The sequence below is a fragment of the Gekko japonicus genome, unplaced genomic scaffold, assembly GCF_001447785.1.
Source record: "Gekko japonicus isolate JY-2015 unplaced genomic scaffold, Gekko_japonicus_V1.1 scaffold1630, whole genome shotgun sequence".
NCBI lineage: Eukaryota > Metazoa > Chordata > Lepidosauria > Squamata > Gekkonidae > Gekko > Gekko japonicus.
Window position 1 is genome coordinate 201,622 of NW_015174889.1, and position 21,170 is coordinate 222,791.

At 44.0% G+C, this 21,170-nt stretch overlaps 1 protein-coding gene across 1 annotated transcript in view; it reads left to right on the top strand.

Annotated features, from left to right (window-relative positions):
- TANC2 (tetratricopeptide repeat, ankyrin repeat and coiled-coil containing 2) overlaps window positions 1–21,170 on the top strand; it is a 378,694-nt gene that overhangs the window by 175,248 nt on the left and 182,276 nt on the right. Inside the window, exon 4 of the mRNA XM_015424928.1 lies at window positions 17,169–17,279. Within this exon, the coding sequence (XP_015280414.1) occupies window positions 17,169–17,279 (111 nt within the window). The remainder of the gene's footprint in view (window positions 1–17,168; window positions 17,280–21,170) is intronic.

Sequence of the window (21,170 nt, forward strand, 5' to 3'; positions counted from 1 at the left end):
GCGAGTCTTCCCCGTCCCACTGATCCTTGTGACAACAACAGCTGCCATGCTTTGTTAGGTTCTACTTATTTTTCAGCTGCCCGGTTCCTCGGTTGGCACCCTGTCTGGCCTGGCAGAAGTAACCTTGGGGGTGGTGCTGGAGGCACCCAGGTGGATTGTCCTGGGTGACTTCAGTGTGAACGTTGATGGTGGTTTATGCGGGCCGGCTCAGGATTTTGTCGTCTCTTTTGCCACCACGTGACAGGTCATGACATGCCTTGTGCATTAGCAAAGGGCATACCTTGTCATGTTTTGCCCTGAACCTTTGGGAGAAGGTCTGGTTTGGGCTCTGGAATTCCAGCCACTGCCTCCTCAAGTCCTGGGTGAATGTGGCACCACTGTCAGTTAAAGTGGTCCACCCATGGAGATCCAACTTGTTTCTGGAATGCCCTGGGGGATTTTAAGACCCCAGATGACAGCTCTGTTGAGGCCATGGCGAGAGCCTAGGGTGAGACGTTCCTGGAGGCTATCAACGTGGTGGCCCTCCACTGATCTCTCCCACTGTCAAGGTATATATCCGGCCCCTTGATTTTCTGTTGAGCTAGGTGACTTGAAAAGGTATGGAAGATGTCTAGAATGGTGGTGGCAGAAAACCTGAACTGCTTCTCCATCTGCTGTAGAGTTCATTGGAAGCGAATGTTTATTAGGGTGTACACATAGCTAAAACATACTGCAGTTAAAAGAAATAGTCTAAGTCTCAGACTTAAAAGGCTTATACAACCAAGTTAGTTATTATACCAATACAATTGATGGGTAAAAATTTTTTTGACCTAAGGACCTTCCTCAGTGGTCAATATTCTTTATATTACAATGACACACATCCAGAAATACACACACATATATACATATACATATATATTTATGAGACCAGATGTTGTTTTCTGAAATTATTGAGGAAAAAAGGGGGAAGAAAAAAGCCTGATTATTACATATCAATTGTATAAAGTAAATATATGTAGTAATACATTTGATTAAAATTAATTTAAAAAATTGTACTGGGATTACCTTATACACTTTTGTAATTGCTACAAGTTTGTATAGTAGGCCATAGATAGTAGCCGTACCAATTCTTCAAATTATTGTACATAAAAATACAATTAATAAAATTTATAAGTAGTCTAAATTTAAAGTAATTTTAGCCTAAAAATTATTTAAATTAGCCAACAAACCTGGTGTCAAAGATTCCATTTGTCAGGATGTGTGTCACTTCCATCAAAGGTAGTGGTCAAGTTACAAACTGCTCAAAGTTACATCATTATATATTAGAAACCAGGGATGATGCAGTCACCCACATGCATTGCACAGTGCTTGCCAAGGAAGAAATTACAAGGTGGGAGGGGGTGAAGAGGAGAGACAGAGAACACCAAGAAGGGGGGGGGGGATCACAAGGTCAGCACTAACAACTACAGAATGACAGGTATACATATTTTCAACGGCAGCAAGTCCAATCCACTTCTTCATTCAGTCCTTGGGGAGTTAACAAATTTACACCCAGCTCCGTTGCTTAAGGTATTTCTGCACTTGTTGACTCCAAAATCTGAGTCTTTAAAGTCTCAAGAACTGATGATTAATTGTGACAGTTTACAAAGTTTTGTTGCTGATAAAAGCTGTCAGATATGTTGCATGCTGGGTTTATAGCTGAGACACTTGAAGTGTCCAGTACACCAACTGATCTGTTCATGGAGGCCCGAGGAGGCCCGCGCCGGAGCTCTGCGGTCCCAGGGAGGCCCCAGGAGGCCCGTTGCTGATAAAAGCTGTCAGATATGTTGCATGCTGGGTTTATAGCTGAGACATTACTGTGGGGTGCCTGACAGAGCATGCATGTCACACCTATTCTGCAGTCACCCCACTGGTTGCAAATCAGTAACTGGGTTCAATTCCAGGTAATGGTTATCGCCTGCAAAGCCTTGATGGCCTTGAACCTGCTGTGCTGTGCTGCGCTGCGCTGCCTAGCTTCGCCCATCTGAGCAAAGCCTTCTGAAGGGGCCATCTTACAGTGGAAAAAGATCAGCAACTTGCCTGTTCATGCACATTCTCTGTGGTGTCTTCCTCCTTGGTGAACAGCCTGCCTGAGGGGGACAGGAAGGCCCACAGACCTCTCTTATTCCACAGGATGTGCAGTGTTCAGGAAGATGCTTTTATAAAGGGTTTAGAACTGTAGTCGTATAGAAAAGTTCACGAGGGTGCCTTTATAATGGAATAGGATTGCAGTCTACCGCAATTATTCTTGTAGATATAATTTTGCTGTTACTGCGTTTTTACTCCTTTGTAATTTCATTTTTTGTGAAATTTGCCTTAGACAGTTTGTTGTTTCTATTTGTTTTAATTTTGTAATCCTAGTCCTACTGAATTATTCACTGAATGTCATATGTTTTATGGTGTCTGGCTGCTTTGTTTTATATTCTGCAATCCAGGCTTTGACACATTTTCTTTTGGTCTAGGAGCCAGCCTCAAAAATTTGGCACTGAAATCATTGTTGAGCCTTCAGGGTTTTGTATTTTATGACAGCGTTTTCGCACTATTTCTACCATGAAACATACTACTAAGTATTATGAAGTTACTTGTAATTTTATTGTAGTATATAAATAAATATGGGGTAATCTTTGCCATCATCATCATCATCATTGAAATCTCATAATAAAATAATTGCTGAAAATACTAGGTGCCGCAATGATATTTCTAGGCCCTGGGACCTGTTGAGCTCTAACCATCTTTTTATGTTTCCTTATTTTAGTCTGTCTTTAAGCTACCGCCAGCAACTGAATTGAGTGTCCATGAGTTGTATTATTATGGGAGAGGAAGTTCTTTTATCCACTTTTTCTACTCCATGCCTTGTTTTATAATCCATTATCAGGTCCCTCGCTAAGTTCTCTTTTCTCTAAACCAGCCCCTTCCTCCCCAGTTTTGCCCAAGTCAGCCTGCCCGTCACTGACTTGTTAAAGACGAAGGGGAAGGGGCAAGAGAGTTCCAAACCGGGTGCATACTTGGAGTGGACGGCTGAGTGCCAAAGCGCTTTTGATAAGTTAAAGGCTAAGTTTGTTGGTAAGTTCTGGAAGGAGTTCCTACAAGTTCTAGGCATTGAAAGGGGCCTTAGCAGCACTCACCACCTTAGACTGACAACCAGACTGAATGGGTCAATCAAGTAGGAGAACAATTCCTTAGGTGCTTTACTAACGATCAACAGGACAATTGGGTCAAGTTGTTACCTTACGCTGAATACAGTTACAGCAATTCTGCTTATGGTTGTACCGGACTGTCTCCCTTTAAGGCCTTGCATGGCTATGAGGGGGCCCCTGTCCCCATGATGGGGACCCCCGACCCCCCCTGGGGATCTCCAGACTTGGTGTCAGGGTCTGAGTGACCACTGGTCTAACATCCAAAAGACTTTGGGCAAAGCTAAAGTGGATTACAAAACCCAGGCTGACAAAGGCAGGGCTCCTGAATGGGACTTGCAGCCAGGGGACACGGTGTACCTCTCTACTAGGAACTTAAAGGGCCTCCAGCAAGCCCCAAATGCCTTAGCTGTGGGGAGAACACTTCAGCCCTTGATAATTTTGGTTGCCCTTTTCTGGACACCACAAATAGTTTCAAGTTGTTATACAGGTAGTGCTAAACACTGGCCAGTTAGATGCACATTTTCAAGACAAACTCTGTATCTAACGACTGTTAAATATATGGAAAAGCAATTGGCACCTTGTTCATATTCATTCATTTTTATTACGGTCAGAGACACCAAATTTTGGACTCTATCCGTGGTAGTGTATATACTATCTTATCCGATAGAAGGACTTTGACCCCTCTCATAATAAATGGGTGAAAGCCTGTCTTGTACACGCTCCTTCACAAAATGTGCCCCAATAAACCTGGTGGTGAGATCTTGAGGGGGGCAGTATGTCAGCTAGGCCTCTAGCTGCCATGGAGTGTGGCAAGGCCTCTGGAATTTTAGGTTTCTTTTCTCTGTGCCTTCTTCAGTGTTTCTTTATCTCTGTAACATGAACGTTTGACTTTGGTGTCTAGCACCAGCTTTCTCCTTGGAAACTGGTCCCATTAGCTTTGGTGAGTTTCTACCTGTTCCGTGATTGGTTCCAGGTCATCAGGGGACCCTCTTGAATTCTGTATATCTGTTTCCTTCATGCACTTATTACAAGTTCTAACACGAGATGTGTAAAGACAATCTGCACACTTTTTTAAAAAAAATAATATTTTTTTAATTATATACAACATAACCAACACATACAATAAACAATTTCCAATTAACATTTTCAAATGTAAATCATATTATGGTAGAGTATTCTTTGGAAGTGTATCTTTTCCCATTAAGTAATTTATGATTGGGTACCAAACTGATACAACTTTTTTCTCATATTATGTAGCAGAATTTTTATATAAATTAATTGACAGTTTACTCAAAATAAAATAGTCCCATATTTTTATAAGCCATTGTTGAACTGTGGGAGGTTTTCCCCCTATCTATATATCTAATAGCCACCTTGTTCATATTTGGTGAAAGTTTTGGCTGATGGAACAAGATATTTGCTGTCGTCTCTGAGGTTGTGGGGTCCATCTTAGTAAGTACCCAGAGATCACATTAACTGGTATTATGCCTAGAATACAAATAAGCAATGTTCATGTGTCAGAGTTAAGCAAGCTGATAGCGGCTAAGATTTTCATAGCACAATCTTTAAAATCAACTATGTTATTAGATGTCCAGAAATGGCTTAGGAAGGTTTGGTTTGTGATGTCGATGTACAAATAATGTATGTACAGAGGTCATTTCGGGGGGGATCGGGGGGGATCGCAGTTCCCCCGGGTGAGGTACGGGGGGTGGGGCACATGACGAAGCCCCGCCCCCCACTTCCGGCCGCCCCACTTCCGGCCCTCATTCAGCCAGGAGGAGGCAGGAGAAGAGGGAGGGTAAGTTGCTTCCTCCCTGCCTCTCCCCACCCCTGCCTGCCTGGGGCCAGGGAGGGCCTTCGCGGGGCTTCCTTGCACTCCCGCCAGCCTTGCAGGTCCACCGCCGGGCCCCTCATGGGGCTCGGCAGTGGAGCTGCAAGGCCGGCGGCGGCGGCCGGGACCGTTGAGGGCGGGGTGTGTGGCCTTATGACACACGTCTGGTGATGTCAGGGGGTGTGGCATATGCTAATGAGTTATGCTAATGAGTTCCCCTAGCTCTTTTTCTAGGATGGACTTGATATGTATGTATAAATACATGAGGAGAATAAGACTTAAATTATGTCAATGGCAACCACTTATTAAGTATTAGAATAATAACTACGGAATCACCAATGTGCCACGAGAAGTAGGGGTGCCCCTATACCTGTGGGTTCAGATTGCCTTATGATCATGACTTGCGAATGTGCCACCTACTCACTAATGACTGGATTGAGTCATTGCTGAGCCTTTTCTGGCCCCGAGTGTCCTTGTCTGCTGGGTCTCCTCAAGAGCCATGATTCACCCTACAAATTGTCACTGGGTGGATGAAGCACAGGACCAGACTAGGTCCGGATCTAGCACCCAAGGATTATGGCCGTGTCAACTGGATGATCCGGCAGCATTTCTTTCCCTTGACCTTAGCTTATATAGACTGGGGAAAAGCAGCCCCATCTGTTTGTGGAACTCTCCTGGTGAGATCTTAGGCCAGAAATCTGCAGAGAACTAGGTCTAGTCTTCCACAGCTGGTGCGTCATAGGTTGCTAACCTGGCACTGTCCCTCCTCTCAACCATCTCAGCAGAAGCCTGTTGCCTCTGTTGTTCCTGCTGGGTGGAGGCAAATCCTGGTGGGCTTGTGGTCCAGGTCCCGAGCTGCTGCTTAGTTGCCCCAGCATCTGGGAGAACAGAGGGAAGTTCTGCCTGAGGAGCCTTGTGACGGGCTGCCCATTCCCCTGGTTTTGTAATCCGTTCCTCATTTTATTTGCACCTTTGTATTTCAGTGGCGCCTATTCAAGTTAATTGTTTTCAGCTGTTGAGTCAATAGCTTGTCTTGACTGGATTTTTTCAAGTTTCGTCAACTAAGTTGACTAGCTCTCTTTTATTCTAAAGATGGCACTTCATCCCCCCTGTCAGCAGTACATTTCAGATGGTATATAATAAGGGAGCCTCACCCTGTTCTCTTGTTGCATCAAGTTTCAGAATCTCGTTTGCATACCCTTCTCTGTCTGACTAGTTTGTTGGCCAGTTTTATGATCCTCTATCTGATTGGCCACCATGTGACCGAGTGTTGGACTGGATGGACTTGATCCAACACTGGCTTCTCTTGTGTTCTTATTGGCTGCCCATTCTGATGGACAAGTTTTTATCGCACAGGAAGATTAAAATTGTTGATTCATTGTTGAGAGAGTTGTGAGGTTTGTCCAGGCTTAGATGCCAGCTTCTAGGTAATGCTTGTTAAGTGTGAAGGCTTGCTATACTCGCTAACCTGCTTTTGCTTGTGGGTTTGGAGCCAAGCAAATGGGTGACCGCCTCCATCTTGGAAACGTAGGTGTTCTGGGACCTGCACTGTAAGAACGTGAGCAGAGTGTGCTGGATCAGACCACTGGTCCATCTAGTCCAACATCCTGTCTCACACAGCAGCCAACCCGTTGTTCTGAACAAAAAGGGCATAAAGGATGCGACCTTTCTCTGCTGCCGCCTTCCAGTGCTGGTATCAAGCAGTTTCCTACCTCTGACAGGGCTATTTTTGGGCAGGAACGCACAGGAACGGAGTTCCGGCTGGCTCCCGAGTTGGCCACACCCAGCAGGAACTCATTAGCATAATAGGCCACACCCAATAGCAGGGACTCATTAGGATTGGCTACATTAGGGGTGTGTGGCCTAACATGCAAAGGAGTGCCTGCTACAAAAAAGGCCCTGGGTTTTGACAACAAACAAGGTCAACAGAATAAGAAGCAAAAGGTGGGTGTGGCTGGATGACCACACTTCTGGAAATATGGAGGTGCGGCCTAATATGCGAATGAGCTGTATTGTCATGGGTGTGGCCTAATATGCTAATGAGTTTCTGCTGTTGGGTGTGGCCTATTATGCTCATGAGTTCCTGCTGGGCTTTTTCTGCCAAAAAAGCCCTGCCTCTGTATATGGAGTGAATTCCACAGTTTAATTACTCGTTGAGTAAAGAAGTAGTTCCTTTTGTCTATTCTAAATATATTTGTCAACTACTTCATTGGGTGCCCCCTGAGCTCTAGTATTATGGGAGAGGGAGAAAACGCTCCCTCCATTCAGTTTCTCCACCTCGTGTAATTTTTTAAAGCTCCAACCACATATCCCATTTGCCATCTTTTTCTAGACTGAAAGGGCCCAGGCTCTGTAGACTTGCCTTTTAGGAAAGGTGCTCAAGCCCCCTAATCGTCTTGGTTGCCCTTATTTGTATTTTTTCAGGCTCTGCAGTATCCTTTTCGAGATATGGCAGCCAGGACTGGGGACAGTTTTCCAAATGACCCTGTATCACAGCTTTATGCAAGCGTATTACAATACTGGCCATTTTACTTTCAGTCCCTTTCCTAATAATTCTTAGCATGGAGTTCGCCTTTTTCACTGCTGCTGTACCCTGGAGCTGCGGTGGCTCAAGTGGTTAAGACGCTGAACTGCAGGCTGTGGAAGGTCGGTAGTTCAGCTGTTCAAGACCCGGGTGTGCCGCATGATGGGGTGAGCTCCCGTCTCTAGTTCCAGCTCCCGCCAACCTAGCAGTTAAAAAGCAAGAAATTGCAAGGAAATAAATAGGGATCACTTCGGTGGGAAGGGAACAGCGTTCCGTGCGCCTTGGTGTTTAGTCATGCCGGCCACATGACCACGGAAACAGCGCTGGCTCTTCGGCTTTGAAACGGAGATGAGCACCGCAACCCTAGAGTCGGATTTGACTGGCTTTCGAGCAAGGGAACCTTTTACCTTTTACCTTTATACACTGGAGCTTTAGCTGAGCATGGGTTTGGGATCCTCCACCTTGGGAATGGCCTGCCTGACGGGGTCGGATGGGTCCCACTCTTCTGGCTTTCTGCAAACAATGCAAAACTGAATTTTTCAAGAGGGCTTTTCTATGCAGCATACTAAATGCTTCACAAAATTACGTGGATAAATTGTTACCGACTGTGGCCTGTGCTACTATGTGCGAAACTAGGATCTCGCTGTGTAATTTTTACATAATTTAATGTGTCATGTGTTGTGTCCTGGGAACTGCCACCGGGCGGTGTCCAGGCGTGCAGAGCTTGATCCCTAAAGAACAATAGAGGCTAGGCTCCTAAGGTCCAATATGGGAACCAATAGAAACCTTGGTGGGAGATTCAAACCCCCCAATGGGATCCAGGGGAGTTCCCTTGGATACGTATATTGTTGGCCACTTGGCCGTTTGTCTTTGTAGTGGGAAGTACTGAGTAAACGCATGTTCCTTATGTCGTTGTCTGAGTCATGATGTATCGAACCGAGTACTTTCCATCATGTTAATCGTTTACTTCAGTTCTGTTTTCAGACCACTGGATGGCTTTACAACCATTCCTTGAATGTCACATCCTGTCCATGGGATTCACTCTTTGCGTTGTAACCCGCCTTGAGTCCAAGCGAGAAAGGCACTCTTTAAATAACGTAAATAAATAAATGAAAATGTGATCGCTCGATGCGGAGAGAGACATTTACAGATCCATGCCAGTGTGAAATTCTTCAAATGTGGAAGTTAATTTTAGCTGAAACATTTGATTTTCAGTAACTAAGGGCATGCACCATGTGTTTTGTTGCTAAATGCAATCTGCCAGGCAACGTTCTCTGGTGAAAGCACATAAATGTTGTTACCTGCCTCGAGTCTAAAAATAGGGCCAGTAATATGTTGGGGCGGAAAAAATAAACCGCACAGATCCTTGACAAAACAGTAAAGGCACCAAGACCATACAAAATCCCTCCGTTGCGCTTTGTCTTCCTGTCGTCTTGCTTTTGCTTCTTTCCATTCATTCCAAGAATCAAGGCAAACGACACACAAGCCCAGAGCCAACTATGAAGGGACTGAATATCCAGAAGTCTGAAGCAAAGAAACGACATTTAGGGTGCGTTCAGACGGGGCATTTGCAACGGAATAGGTGCCAGTTGGAATCGGTGTACTTACCGGCGTTCACACGGCGAACATCTGCCTTCCGTCCCTAACTGTTGCAAAGAGCTTTACACCGTTGTATTCTGCCACTAGGTCCCCAAGTGGTGGTATCCTGAGTACAACGGTTGTGATCGCTTTACCCCCGTCTGATGGCTCTCCAACGTTGCAGAGCCATTTCCGTTGGGAAGCCTGAGGCTTCCGATTTTCACCCACCATTTTTTTAAAAAGGTCGGCGATATGCGCTTGGGCGAAGCTTCGCCCTGGCATTTGTTCAAAAAAAGAAAAGAAAAGGTCCTTAGTTTAACGTTTTGGAGGAGTCCGGGACTTCAGGGAGGCCAGTTTGGTCTTTAAACTTTAAAGGTAAGTCCTTACCTTTAAAGTTTAAATGTAAGACGGGTTTTTTTGCGCATGCGCAAAGATCGCCATTCTGTGGATGGCTGCCTATGCGCATGCTCAAACTGAGTTTTTTTAAAAAACAAATGCCGACGCCCGCTGCATGTGAACGGGCATACAGCGATGGGCTCCACAGACAGGAGGTAAGTGTGATCGTGTTTCAGACGACATAAACTGCACCGGTTCCAACCGGTACAGTTTATGCCGGCTGAAACGCCCCGTCTGAACGCACCCTTAGAGTTACACTTTGATACTTTACATAAGGGACTCTTTACATAAGGGAGTGGGAATTTTAAAAACAACAACCATAATCTATATAACCTGGTCTTGTCTATAAATGAAATATTTTGAATGTGTCATTTCTCCACATAAGAGATTTTGTAAAAAGGCCAGTGGGAAAGATAGGCTGAGAATAACGGTACAAGTAGTTCAGTGTTTTTCATTGACTGCACTTAAAGAAACTAGCCTTCCTGCTGCAAGTGCGCAAATTTCTTAGAGGCCAGTGCTATGCTGGGGATTATTAGGAAGGGTATTGGAAACAGATCAGCCAATATCATAATGTCTCTGTATAAATCAATGGTGCGACCTCATTTAGAATACTGTGTACAGTTCTGGTCACCACACCTTAAAAAGGATATTATAGCTTTGGAGAAAGTGCAGAAAAGGGCAACTCGAATGATAAAAGGGTTGGAAAGGTTAAAGCGCTTGTGGCTCTTTAGCTTGGAGAAACAATGGCTGAGGGGTGACATGATCGTAACAGTTCTTGCTGAACAAGGTGTGCAGCTTTGATACACCAGATTGGTCTATTGGTGGCTCCTTGGTAGGCTGCTTTGCATGGAGAGGGTCCCATGGCTGACTTCTGTGAGATGGAGTTGAGAAGGTGGGGACTCCAGACCCAATCTGCGAACTTGGTCACAGTCATACATGATTTGTATTTTATGTCTTTCCACATGCTGTTTTCTGCTCCAGATTGGACCTTGGTGCACATGCAACAGCAGCTTCAGCTTTAAAACCCCACCATGTTATTATCCCAAACAAAAATGCCCAGGGGAAGCTATTTGCCACACAGAAGACCACACTTCTGCACTGTCATTTTTGTCACTCGTTTGTCTCTGTTGCCTTGGGTCCCCCCTCCCCTTTCTCCACAAGTGTTTTGCTCCCTCTGGGACTACTAGAGAGAGTAAAACATTGTTAGCCAAATTGCTCTATTATTTAATAAAGATGGGGAATTATAATTATTAATATGCAGTTGTCTTATCTATAGGATCTGACCTGTGTATACCAGAGTTAGAATTCCCAAGAACCCAGGAAAAGACAAAGAGGCTGGGTGGCCAAAATAAGGATTTCTTTACTAAATATTCTCAAGCGCACAAACAATAATTAAACATTCATGCACACTATACAGACTTAAGGAAGCAGAGGTGATTGATACCTAATGGAGGGGTGATACTACCGCGCCACTGGCAACACCTGGCCCCACTGCTGGACCTCCTGATGGCCCCTGGTCTTTCTGGCCACTGTGTGACAGAGTGTTGGACTGGATGGGCCATCTCTTATGTTCTTATTGGGGACCTACCTTCCCCTTGGATGAACACCACGTAGACTACATTGGGTTGAAGCTGAGAGAGCAGGCTGCAGACTGGTATTTGGGGCTCCACAATATTATTGGTCTTAGTGATGAGGCTGCTGAAGCAACTGAACCAGCTCTTGCTCTTCTAGTCTCCGTTTTGAAGCTTGTTTTCTAAGCTCCAAATAACCATGTAATTATCTTGTCCAGAACCTTATATGCGCTTGAGTAGATCACTGTCTTTTCGCCTTTCTTCTGTCAGTTTAAAAGTTGTTAAAAGTTTAAGTTAGGTCCTCCTTAAAATGTCGGGCGCAAGTTCTCTATGGTTTTCTGGGAAGAGTAGGTCGTTTTCTGTCTTTCCGGGTCCCGTCTATGCGCTTCCACTCCTTTCCGGTGCACCTCTTACTTCATCCGATCTTCTTCCAGTTTGCCGAATCCCCTCTAGGAGTCTGACTTGGTGATCTTACTTCCTGTCGGCAACTTTTCAGTGCAACCCCGACCAGTCTCTTCTCGCGCTAGTCTTCGTTAGTTTCGTTTCTAGTCATGCGCTTATCTCAAGCTCGCCGCAGGAATGTTCAACAAATTTACGTTTTTCCACTTTAAAAGGCTTAAATTGCGTCTTTTTTCTTCTGCAACCACCCCCTGGAATCTTCTACTTGATATCTGCTCAACCGCTAAGCTCAAATCTCGTTACAACAAAGTCTCGGTAAGCAAAGCGTTTTTGTTATCTGGGACGTTTATACTGGGTTTCGCATTACTTCTTTTCAAACACTCACTGTTCCCCTTCTTCAAGAGATCGGCTGATGACGGATTTATGCTGGTATTCCAGCTCGATCGGCTTCTGTAGTGCTGCTGTGCATTCGCCCGCTTCAGGGGAGGGGCTCAAAGCGTGACACAAGCCTCTTCCGAGACTTAATCACGCCCATCTCAACTCCCACTTGGGTGGTAGATATTTTTTAACCTATTTGCTATTATTTTTGGTAAAAATTTTGAGTCTGTATTTAAGAGTGTGATTGGTCGGTATGATGCAGCTGATGTTAAATCTCTCATAGGTTTTGGTATTAAAATTATTTCTGATTGTTGCTGACCAGAAGCCTAAAGTTTTGGGGGATTTTTTCCAATGTTGTTGGTTAATATATAAAAGGTCTTTTTGAATTTTATTCATAATTGTAGTTTCTAGTATTTTTCCTTCTGCTATTAGTTGATTAAGGATTGTTTTACTACCTGTTTCTTTATGTCTTTTTTCCAAGTTTATTATCCTTTGTTGCAATGTGCTTATGGGTTTCTTCTTTTCCTTTTTTTAGTTAAGAGGCAATTGAAATTAAATGACCCCTTAATACAGTTTTTAAAGTGTCCCAATTATTTTGGTGTGAAGTATCTTCGGCTTTATTAATTTCTAAAACTTTTTCTTTATGCTCAGTGGTTTGATGTTGTATCTCTGGTCTTAATAAAATTGACTTATTTAAAACCCATTTTTTTGTTGTCTTTGATTCTTGGTTGAATTGTATGGTGCATGACAATGGGGCATGATCAGACCAGATCTTAAGATTAATTTCTACATCTTTTATTTTTGTTAACAATTTGTGTGTTCCTAAAATATAATCAGTTCTCATGTATGAGTTAAATCTCGAGGAAAAATAAGTATAGTCTCTCTCAGATGAGTGTTTGATTCTCCAAATATCAAAAAGTCCGTGTTGTCTAATTATTTTTTGTAATTCTGTGTCAGAGCCGTGTGTTTTCTTTGTTTTTGATTTGTCGAATTTTGTGTTCATAACATAATTGAAATCTCCCCCTATCAGCGTATCTCCTTCTTGAAATGTTCTTAACTTTTCTAATGTGTCTCTAAGAAATTGGATTTGGTTTGAATTTGGTGCATACAATGAAACAAGTGTAATCATGTTGCCATTCAGCTCTCCTTTTGTAAATACATATCTACCCATCAGGTCTTTCAAAGTTTTTTTATGCACAAAACAGACACTTTTTCCTATTAAAATCGCTGTACCTCTGGCTTTTGTGGACCCTGGGGATGTAAATTGCTGATTATACCATGTTGTAGCTAAGATTGGATCAGATTCTTTTCTAAAATGGGTCTCTTGTACAAAGACGATATCTGGTTTAGATTTTAAGATTTGTGTTTAATAATGTTTAATTCTGTTATTCATCCCTCTGACGTTCCAAGATAGACCTTTATACATTATTACTTTGATGTTTCACAATTTAAGTCCTTAAAGGTGAATCCTTAGTTTATTTTCACTTAAATAAAACAAACTTTTTTTCTGCTCAAATATTCTCTAACCTTTGTTCCTAAGTACTCTGTACCTTTTTCATATCCTACTCTATAACTTTCCCTGAAATACGTAACCCTATCTATTATATCTAATTCTAATTTTGAACTAGAAAATGGTTATTCTCCAACTATTTTAGATTCTATCTAGTCTCTATCCCTCTCCTTCTTGGTCAAATGTTCTCCTGTCTTTGACCTGTAGACTATGCTATTCTAATCCCTAACTTTTTAACTTGTTACTTTTGTGGATCACTATCTGTACTCAATCCCCTTTCCCTTACCCACTTTCCCTCATGCATTAAACAAAAGTCAATATTATTATTAAAAGCCAAAGCTTATATACATATTTCTTATACTTAAACACAACCTGACAATGTTGTCTCTTGGTCGAGTCCTTTTGTCTTCTCTTTATTTTCCTGCTTTGTTGATAGGAGCTCTAATTGGAACTTTACTAGCTTTAAAAGGTGATAAAGTCATAGAAAGTCTTCTTTTGGTAGTTTTCTTAGTTTTTTCCGGCATTGGTACTAAGTTTAAGTCCTGTAAAAGGCGTGTTCCGCTATCTTCATCTGTGGCATGATACAACTTGCCTTGGTGTTTTACTGTAAGCTTTCCTGGGGAGCTCCATCTGTAGTAGATTTTTTCTTCTGTAAGTTTTTGGGTAGTCGTTTTCAGTTTCTGGCAGATCTGTAGAGCTTCCATTGGTAAATCAGGGAAGACTGTGATCTGTTGTTCCCGGTATAATAAATGTCCTTTTTCTTGTGCTATTTTCTGGACTGCTGCTTTTACTCAAGTCTGCAAAAGTCACTAGTATATCTCTTGGATATTTTCTGTTTGGATTATTTTGAGCACCTGTTCTATGTGTTTTCAGTATGATTGGAGGGTCACCTTCTTCACATTGTAAAATTGTTGCCAGCCATGTGCTCATTATGTTCAGCAGCTCCGGAGTTTCATTCTGGTCCTCTTGGAACCCTCTGAATTTGAAGTGTGCAGATTGTTGGGGTGTGTGGCGTCAGCACGGGAAATGGTGGAGTAAAGTATGAGCTACCGATTTAGGTTTCCTTCCTCTACATGTGCAGAGTCTTTCATGATAGGGAATGTTTGCAAATCTCCCAGACAGGACTGCTGATAGCAGGCCATTAAAATGAGCGAGCATAGTTGAGGGGAATAAGCTGTGAAAAGTAAGCAGCAGGCGCCCCCTGATCAGGGGTGATGCCAAACACCAGAGGGGAGCATATGTGCTAGAGAACAGAGAGTATGTTTTTCAATATGTTGTCAAAGGCTTTCACGGCAAGTATGTTTTTCAATATATTGTCAAAGGCTTTCACGGCTGGAGTTCATGTTGTAGATTTTCCGGGATGTATGGCTGGTCTTGGCATTGTAGGACCTGACGTTTAACCAGGAGCTGTTACTGGTGTCCTCAGTGGTATAACACAGAAAGGTGAAGTACTCTGTGTGTCAAGGTGAGAAGGAAAATGGTAGGCAGGTAATTTATATCTACTCAGGAAGGTGGGATAGGGCTGCGTCATTATCTTGTAGGAGTTCCCCAGGCTATGTACATGCTAATGGAGGAAGTTTCCTGAGGAGGTTCTTTTGCATATGGATTGGCTGTTGAAATTCTAATCTCAGTTATTTGTAAAGCCTCATCAGACAGCCAGGCTAGGAAATTCCTAGAGATCTGAGGGGTGGATTACAATAAGATTACAAACACTAAAAGTATTAACTACATGGTATATACCACCTACCACTTTGCATCAAATTAAAAAGGACTTCAGTCTGTATTGCAGAAACAATTGCGGACAAAAAGCAGACTTCATACACTGTTGATGGCAGTGTGAATTTATTCAGGAAGTTTGGAAACAGACATCTGAAAGTCATAACAGGGGTTGACTTATCTTTTGCACCAGAAACAATTATCTTGAATAAATGGATATACCCTAGAAAAGAGAGTGGTAACTCAGAGGTTAAGACCCTGAACTGCAGATTGGAAGGTCAATAGCTCAGCCGTTCGAGACTCGAGTGTTGTGTGATGGAGTGAGCTCCTGTCTCTTGCCCCAGCTCCTGCCAGCCTAGCAGTTCGAAAGCAAGAAATTGCAAGTAGATAAATAGGTAACGCTTCAGTGGGAAGGTAACAGTGTTCCGTGTGCCTCTGCATTTAGTCATGCTGGCCACATGACCACGGAAATGTCTTCGGACAGTGCTGGCTCTTCAGCTTGGAAACGGAGATGAGCACCGCCTCCTAGAGTTGGATTTGACTAGCTTCTGAGCAAGGGAACCCTTTACCTTTACTTTAGAAAAGAAATACAAAAATTGGAACTCATTTTAGTTCTGTTAACAGCAGCAAAAACAGTTATAGCAAAAAATGGATAAAGAAACATACCTACAATTCAACAATGGCTTTCAAAAATCTGGGAATTTTTTATTTTGAGCAAACCAGCGTTTCAGACCTTGTACCTTCCTTCAGAGAGTTACAATAAAAAGGTTTGGCTGTGTGGTTTCCTTTAATCAGTTATATGGCAGAAAACAATATTATACTTAACAACCCTCTGTTTCAAGAAATGGTATATTTTCAGTTTGTTGTAATAGTATAAGTTTAAAGTGACGATACATTTGTTTTAAATTTTGGAAAAGATATGTAAGATTTTGGTTTGGTTTTTGTTAAAGTTTGTAACCTGAAAAATTTGTTTAAAAATTAAATAAATAAACAAATGTTGCCAGACTGGCGTTTACCCAGCTGCTCCAGATCAGGCAACTGTCCCGCTTCCTGTCTCGCCCTGACCCGGCCACCGTAGTCCATGCAGCGGTCACCTCCAGGCTAGACTACTGCAACTCGCTCTATGCAGGGCATCCCTTGAGACTGACCCGGAAAGTACAGCTGGTCCAGCATGCAGTGGCCCGGGTCCTGCACTGGCTCCAGGTTGAATACCAGATCATGTTAAAGGTTCTGGTGCTAACCTTTAAGGCCCTAAATGGTCTGGGACCAATGTACCTACGGGACTGCCTCTCCTGGTATACACCCTGAAGAGCATTACACTCCATGGAGAAAACCCTCCTGCTGTCCCCTGGCCCGAAAGACTGGATCATTTCCCTCGACCAGAGCCAGGGTCTTTTTGGCCCTGGCCTGGTGGAACCTTCTGCTTAATGACATCCGTGCCCTGTGGGGGCTTAGTGCAGCTCCACTGGTCCTGTAAGACAGAGATGTCCCGCCAGGCCTCTGGTTGAAGAAAGAAACGGTCTGTCATCAAGCCTGGCTTCCTCCATTCCTTCCCCTCCCCCACATTGAGCCCGTTTTGGGGAGAGTGGTCTATAAGTCAGTCGGATGGATGGATAGACTTAATTTAAAGCATCAACTCCAAAACGCCAAAAGGCCCCAAAATATATATATACTAATGACAAGTGCATGTTTGCAAGAGCACATAGAGCGTTAAACCAATTCATGTGTAGGATGCAAGTGATGTGCCTCAGTCATTCTCATCACATTTGCATGTGCACAGGCAAGAGAGTCTAGCATAACTTGCCTGTGAAAAAAAATGGCTGTGTGGCCAAAGCTCGTGTGTTTTTACTTTCACTGACTGCACTTTTTTTCTGTGCCAGAGATTTTGCAGAATACATTGGGAAAACATTTTGATAGAGCTGTGTTAGTAGGAATGTGCCTCTTTTCCAAGTGGTCTATCTCTTTCCTGAAGAATGCTATTACCTTTTGGCATTTTTGAAAAAGCTGGAAGAATCTTGATCTGGGTCTGACTCGGATTGTTGTTTAGTGAAAAACCTTCTGTACGCTGCTGTTCTTTTACTCGTGCCCTTTCTCTCTCTCTCTCCTAAAGCTCCACTGAGGAAGGCAAAGTTTGTTGAGAGCCCACGAATCCCGGAATCAGAGCTTGGCTCACCAACCCTCTCTTCAGCACCAAAACTGGACCTTGATACGTTCTGCCCGGGTAAGCATGTCTGCCTGCCTGCCTGCCTGCCTGCAGAGGCCCACTGCAATCCAAGGGAGCAGACAGGTCTCCTCTGGCCTAGCTCCATCTCACAACCTTCTAGAGTTCCCAGCATCGCCTCGGCAAATGCTGGGAGATTTGGGGAGCATTGGTGCCTGGGGAGGGTGGAGTTTGGGGAGCATTTGATGTCAGTTCCAGGTGCCATTTGGGGTTGCCTCCTCTAGTTTTTTAGCACAGAAGCTGGGGGAAATTCCTAGAACTATCACTACATGAAGCCTGTTTTTTCTTCCTCTCCTCAGTTCCTTGGGGACCAGGAAATTGGGGATAGGGGCTGGTAATTCACTACCCAGGTGGGTAAATGGGAGGCCTACAACCAAAGCGTGTGGATATGTGCACTCAGCAGATCTGGCAGTTTTTGGTTTTGACAAGTAGTTGTTAACCCAGTAGTCAAGATCTTCAGTGACCGATTGTGGGTATGGAGTTGCTTTGGTGAGTGGCACAGCAGGTGGCAAAAACATCGTGCCTCTACTAGTCCAGGCCATGAAATCTCTGGGAGAGCCAGTGGCTCTGGAACATGTGGTTGACCACGTATTTGGATACAAATTCATATTGCACTTTAGTGGCAGCAGGAGCAAATCCTTAAAGTGTAACTAGAAACTCTTCTCCATTCACAGATGAAAGAATCCTAAATCTTTTAGGGAAATTCTGAATGGGGGGTTGCATCCCTTTCCCTGCATCCCTTTCCCTCTTATGAGTCCTCCTTGGGAGACCGTGGGGAAAACTGTGAAGAAATCAGAGGCTATTCCTCTTGTATAGGCATCCCTCCAGTCCACAATACAAAATCAATACCAGCTGGCCTGGCAAGTGCCACTGAGACCTACTTGAGTGAAGCGATGGGGGCAAGTCTGTCTCTGTTATACCTCCAGGTACCTCAGTGCAGCCGGAGCCCCATCGTTTCCTAGGGGACTCTTCTTTGTTTGTTTTGTGGGTGGGTTATAAAGTACAGAAAACGTTTCAGTCAGACTGCATGTCTGCTAGTAGCCAGGGCTTTTTCTGTAGAAAAGGCCCAGCAGGAGCTCATTAGCATAATAGGCCACACCCAACAGCAGGAACTCATTTGCTTATTAGGACACACCCCTGACAGCACAGCTCATTAGCATATTAGGCCACACACCCCATGTTCGCAGAAGTGTGCTCATCCAGCCACACCCACCTTTTGCTTCTTATTCTGTTCACCTTGTTTGTTGTCAAAACCCAGGGCTTTTTTTATCGCAGGAACTCCTTTGCATGTTAGGCCACACACCCCTAATGTAGCCAATCCTAATGAGTTTCTGGTGTTGGGTGTGGCCTATTATGCTAATGAGTTCCTGCTGGGCGTGGCCAACTCGGGAGCCAGCCGGAACTCCGTTCCTGTGCGTTCCTGCCCAAAAATAGCCCTGCTAGTAGCATTAGTAGTGGGCCTGTGCTCCTCCTTGTTTCCTGCATTTGGGCAAGATTTCCACGCTTTGAAGGCTTCCTTGTTCTTGCTGGTTCCCTGTGCCCAGGTCCTCTTAGTTTTTAGGGTAGGCTTGCTCATCTGTGGCGGTCTTAGTGATTGGTGAATATTCTGCAAGAATCCTGAAGAGTCTTGACCCCTTCCTTTAGCTTCCTTTTGACTAATCCTCTCATTTCTTAGATGTTTGTGCTTCAGCAATCAAATGTGGCTGTGTTTGGCTTTCCCTTTACACACACTGGCCAACTGGTTCAACAATAGATTCAGGTGGGTAACCGTGTTGGTCTGAAGCCGTAGAGCCAAGTTTGAGTCCAGGGGCACCTTGAAGAGCAACAAAGCTCATACCCGGATTCAAACTTTGTAGGTCTTAAAGGTGCCACTGGACTCAAAACTTGGTTCAATGATGTTTGCATTGTTCACTCAGGAGACCTCCCCTCTGGTTGGTCCCTAGGCAAGTCCAAGGTAGCATGGCAGTTATCCAGGGGTTGATTCGCTTGCTAATATTGTTCAGCTTGCATGGTTTACATAATTTATATGAGAGCCTTTGGATCAAATAGCATGGAACTTTCTTGTCAGTTCCATCAGTAGGCTAATGACATCAACCTCTATATTTCTTTGAATGAGTGCCCAGGACTACCATTTCTGTTCTAGGCCAGCGGCTAGTTGTTGTGGTCAAGGCTCAAGCTGAATCCAGGCAAGATGGAGGTGCTTCTGGGCAGGAAAGCACAGGTCCTGGAGGGAGCTGACTTGTGCATACTAGACGATGTGACAGTTGAGTTGACAAATTCAGTGAAGAGCTTACGAGTTTCCTTAGATCGCGTGTTGCTGGAAGAACAGGTTGAGGCAGTTGTGAGCTGTGAGGTTTTTCAGATCTACTCACTGTGAAAATGAGCTTTCTAGTAGGATTTTGCTGAGCTGAACATGCATTGCTTACCCATGCCTCCATAATGTCAAGAGTGCACTGTTGCAACGCAGTCTACTTCAAGATGGAAGATTCTATTCTATTCTATTCTATTCTATTCTATTCTATTCTATTCTATTCTATTCTATTCTAGCTGCTAGTTTATTAACCAGAGCTTGGAGGTTTGGTCCCATCATCCTGGGAGAACCGGGTTTGATTCCCCACTTCTCCACTTGCACCTGCTGATGTGACCTTGGGCCAGTCACAAGCTCTGACAAGAGCTGTCCTTGAAAAAGAGCAGTTTCCGTCAGAGCTCTCTCAGCCCCACCCACCTCACAGGGTTTCTGTTGTGGGGAGGGGGAGGGGGAGGGAAAGGAGTTTGTAAGCCGCTCTGAGACTTCAAGTGAAGGGCGGGGTATAAATCCATTCTCCTCCTTCTGCTGTGAAGATGTTAAACCCAAGCTAAAACAATTATATGTGTTGGCTATTTGCTTTGGGATTCAATTCAAGATGCTGGTTCATATCTTTAAAGCCATTGGTTTTTGGGGTTTTTTTGAGCCCCCCATCCCCCCCCCCCCCCCCGGGGGGGTTTTTTTTTTTTATTTTTAATTTATGCTATTTTCTACAAACTACAAAGAAATAAGAGAAGGGAAACTACAAACTAGGGGAGAAAGTAAAGCAAAACCCCTAAAAACCCAAGAGGTGGCGGTCTTCAATAATGCTTGCAGTTAGCTTAAAAATATATTTGATCAGTCTAAACTACGTTATATGAGTACATTCTTCTTCATGCTTATAATAAGACAACAATAAAAGTGGCTATACAGAGATCATCGGGAAACATTTAAAGTCCGCTAAAACAAGATTCATAGGATCATCTACAACTCATTAAAAAAAAAAATCTTTAAAGCCATTTGTGACTGAGGACCCATCTAGCTAAAGAACTGCCTCTCCTGTGTTCCACCTCTGATCTGGCCAACTCTCTGAGGCTGCGATCATACGTGCAACTAGACCCAACATAGATGCAAATGCTGGGCGGATTTAAAGGGCGCAATCAGACCACAACATCTGGGAGGCACCCCGCAGCTGTCGGCAACCTGTTCTGCTCCACTGCAGAAGTGGAGTTAAAAGACACGGGGGGGGAATACGGTAATTAACAAATTGCGGCAGGCCACGGACGGACTTTCCTGTGTCTGATTGCTCCCGCGTGCTCTCATGGTGTGGGGATGGTCTGATCAGGCCATCCTGACTCTGTGCCATTGTTTTTCCCCCCCTTCTCAGTATGCACATCATCACACACTCCATAGGTAGCCCTCAGTGCTGAGATGCGATTGATTCCTTGTTTAAGTGAATCGGAAACAAACAGCAAAAAAAACCCCGTGCTCGCAGTTGCATCTGATCATGCAGTGGTGGGCTGCCCCCACAGCTTCAAAGGACTGTGTGATCGTGCAAGTGTGAGTCAAATTCCTCCAGAGGGCATAGCCTCGCTTCTCCCCCCCCC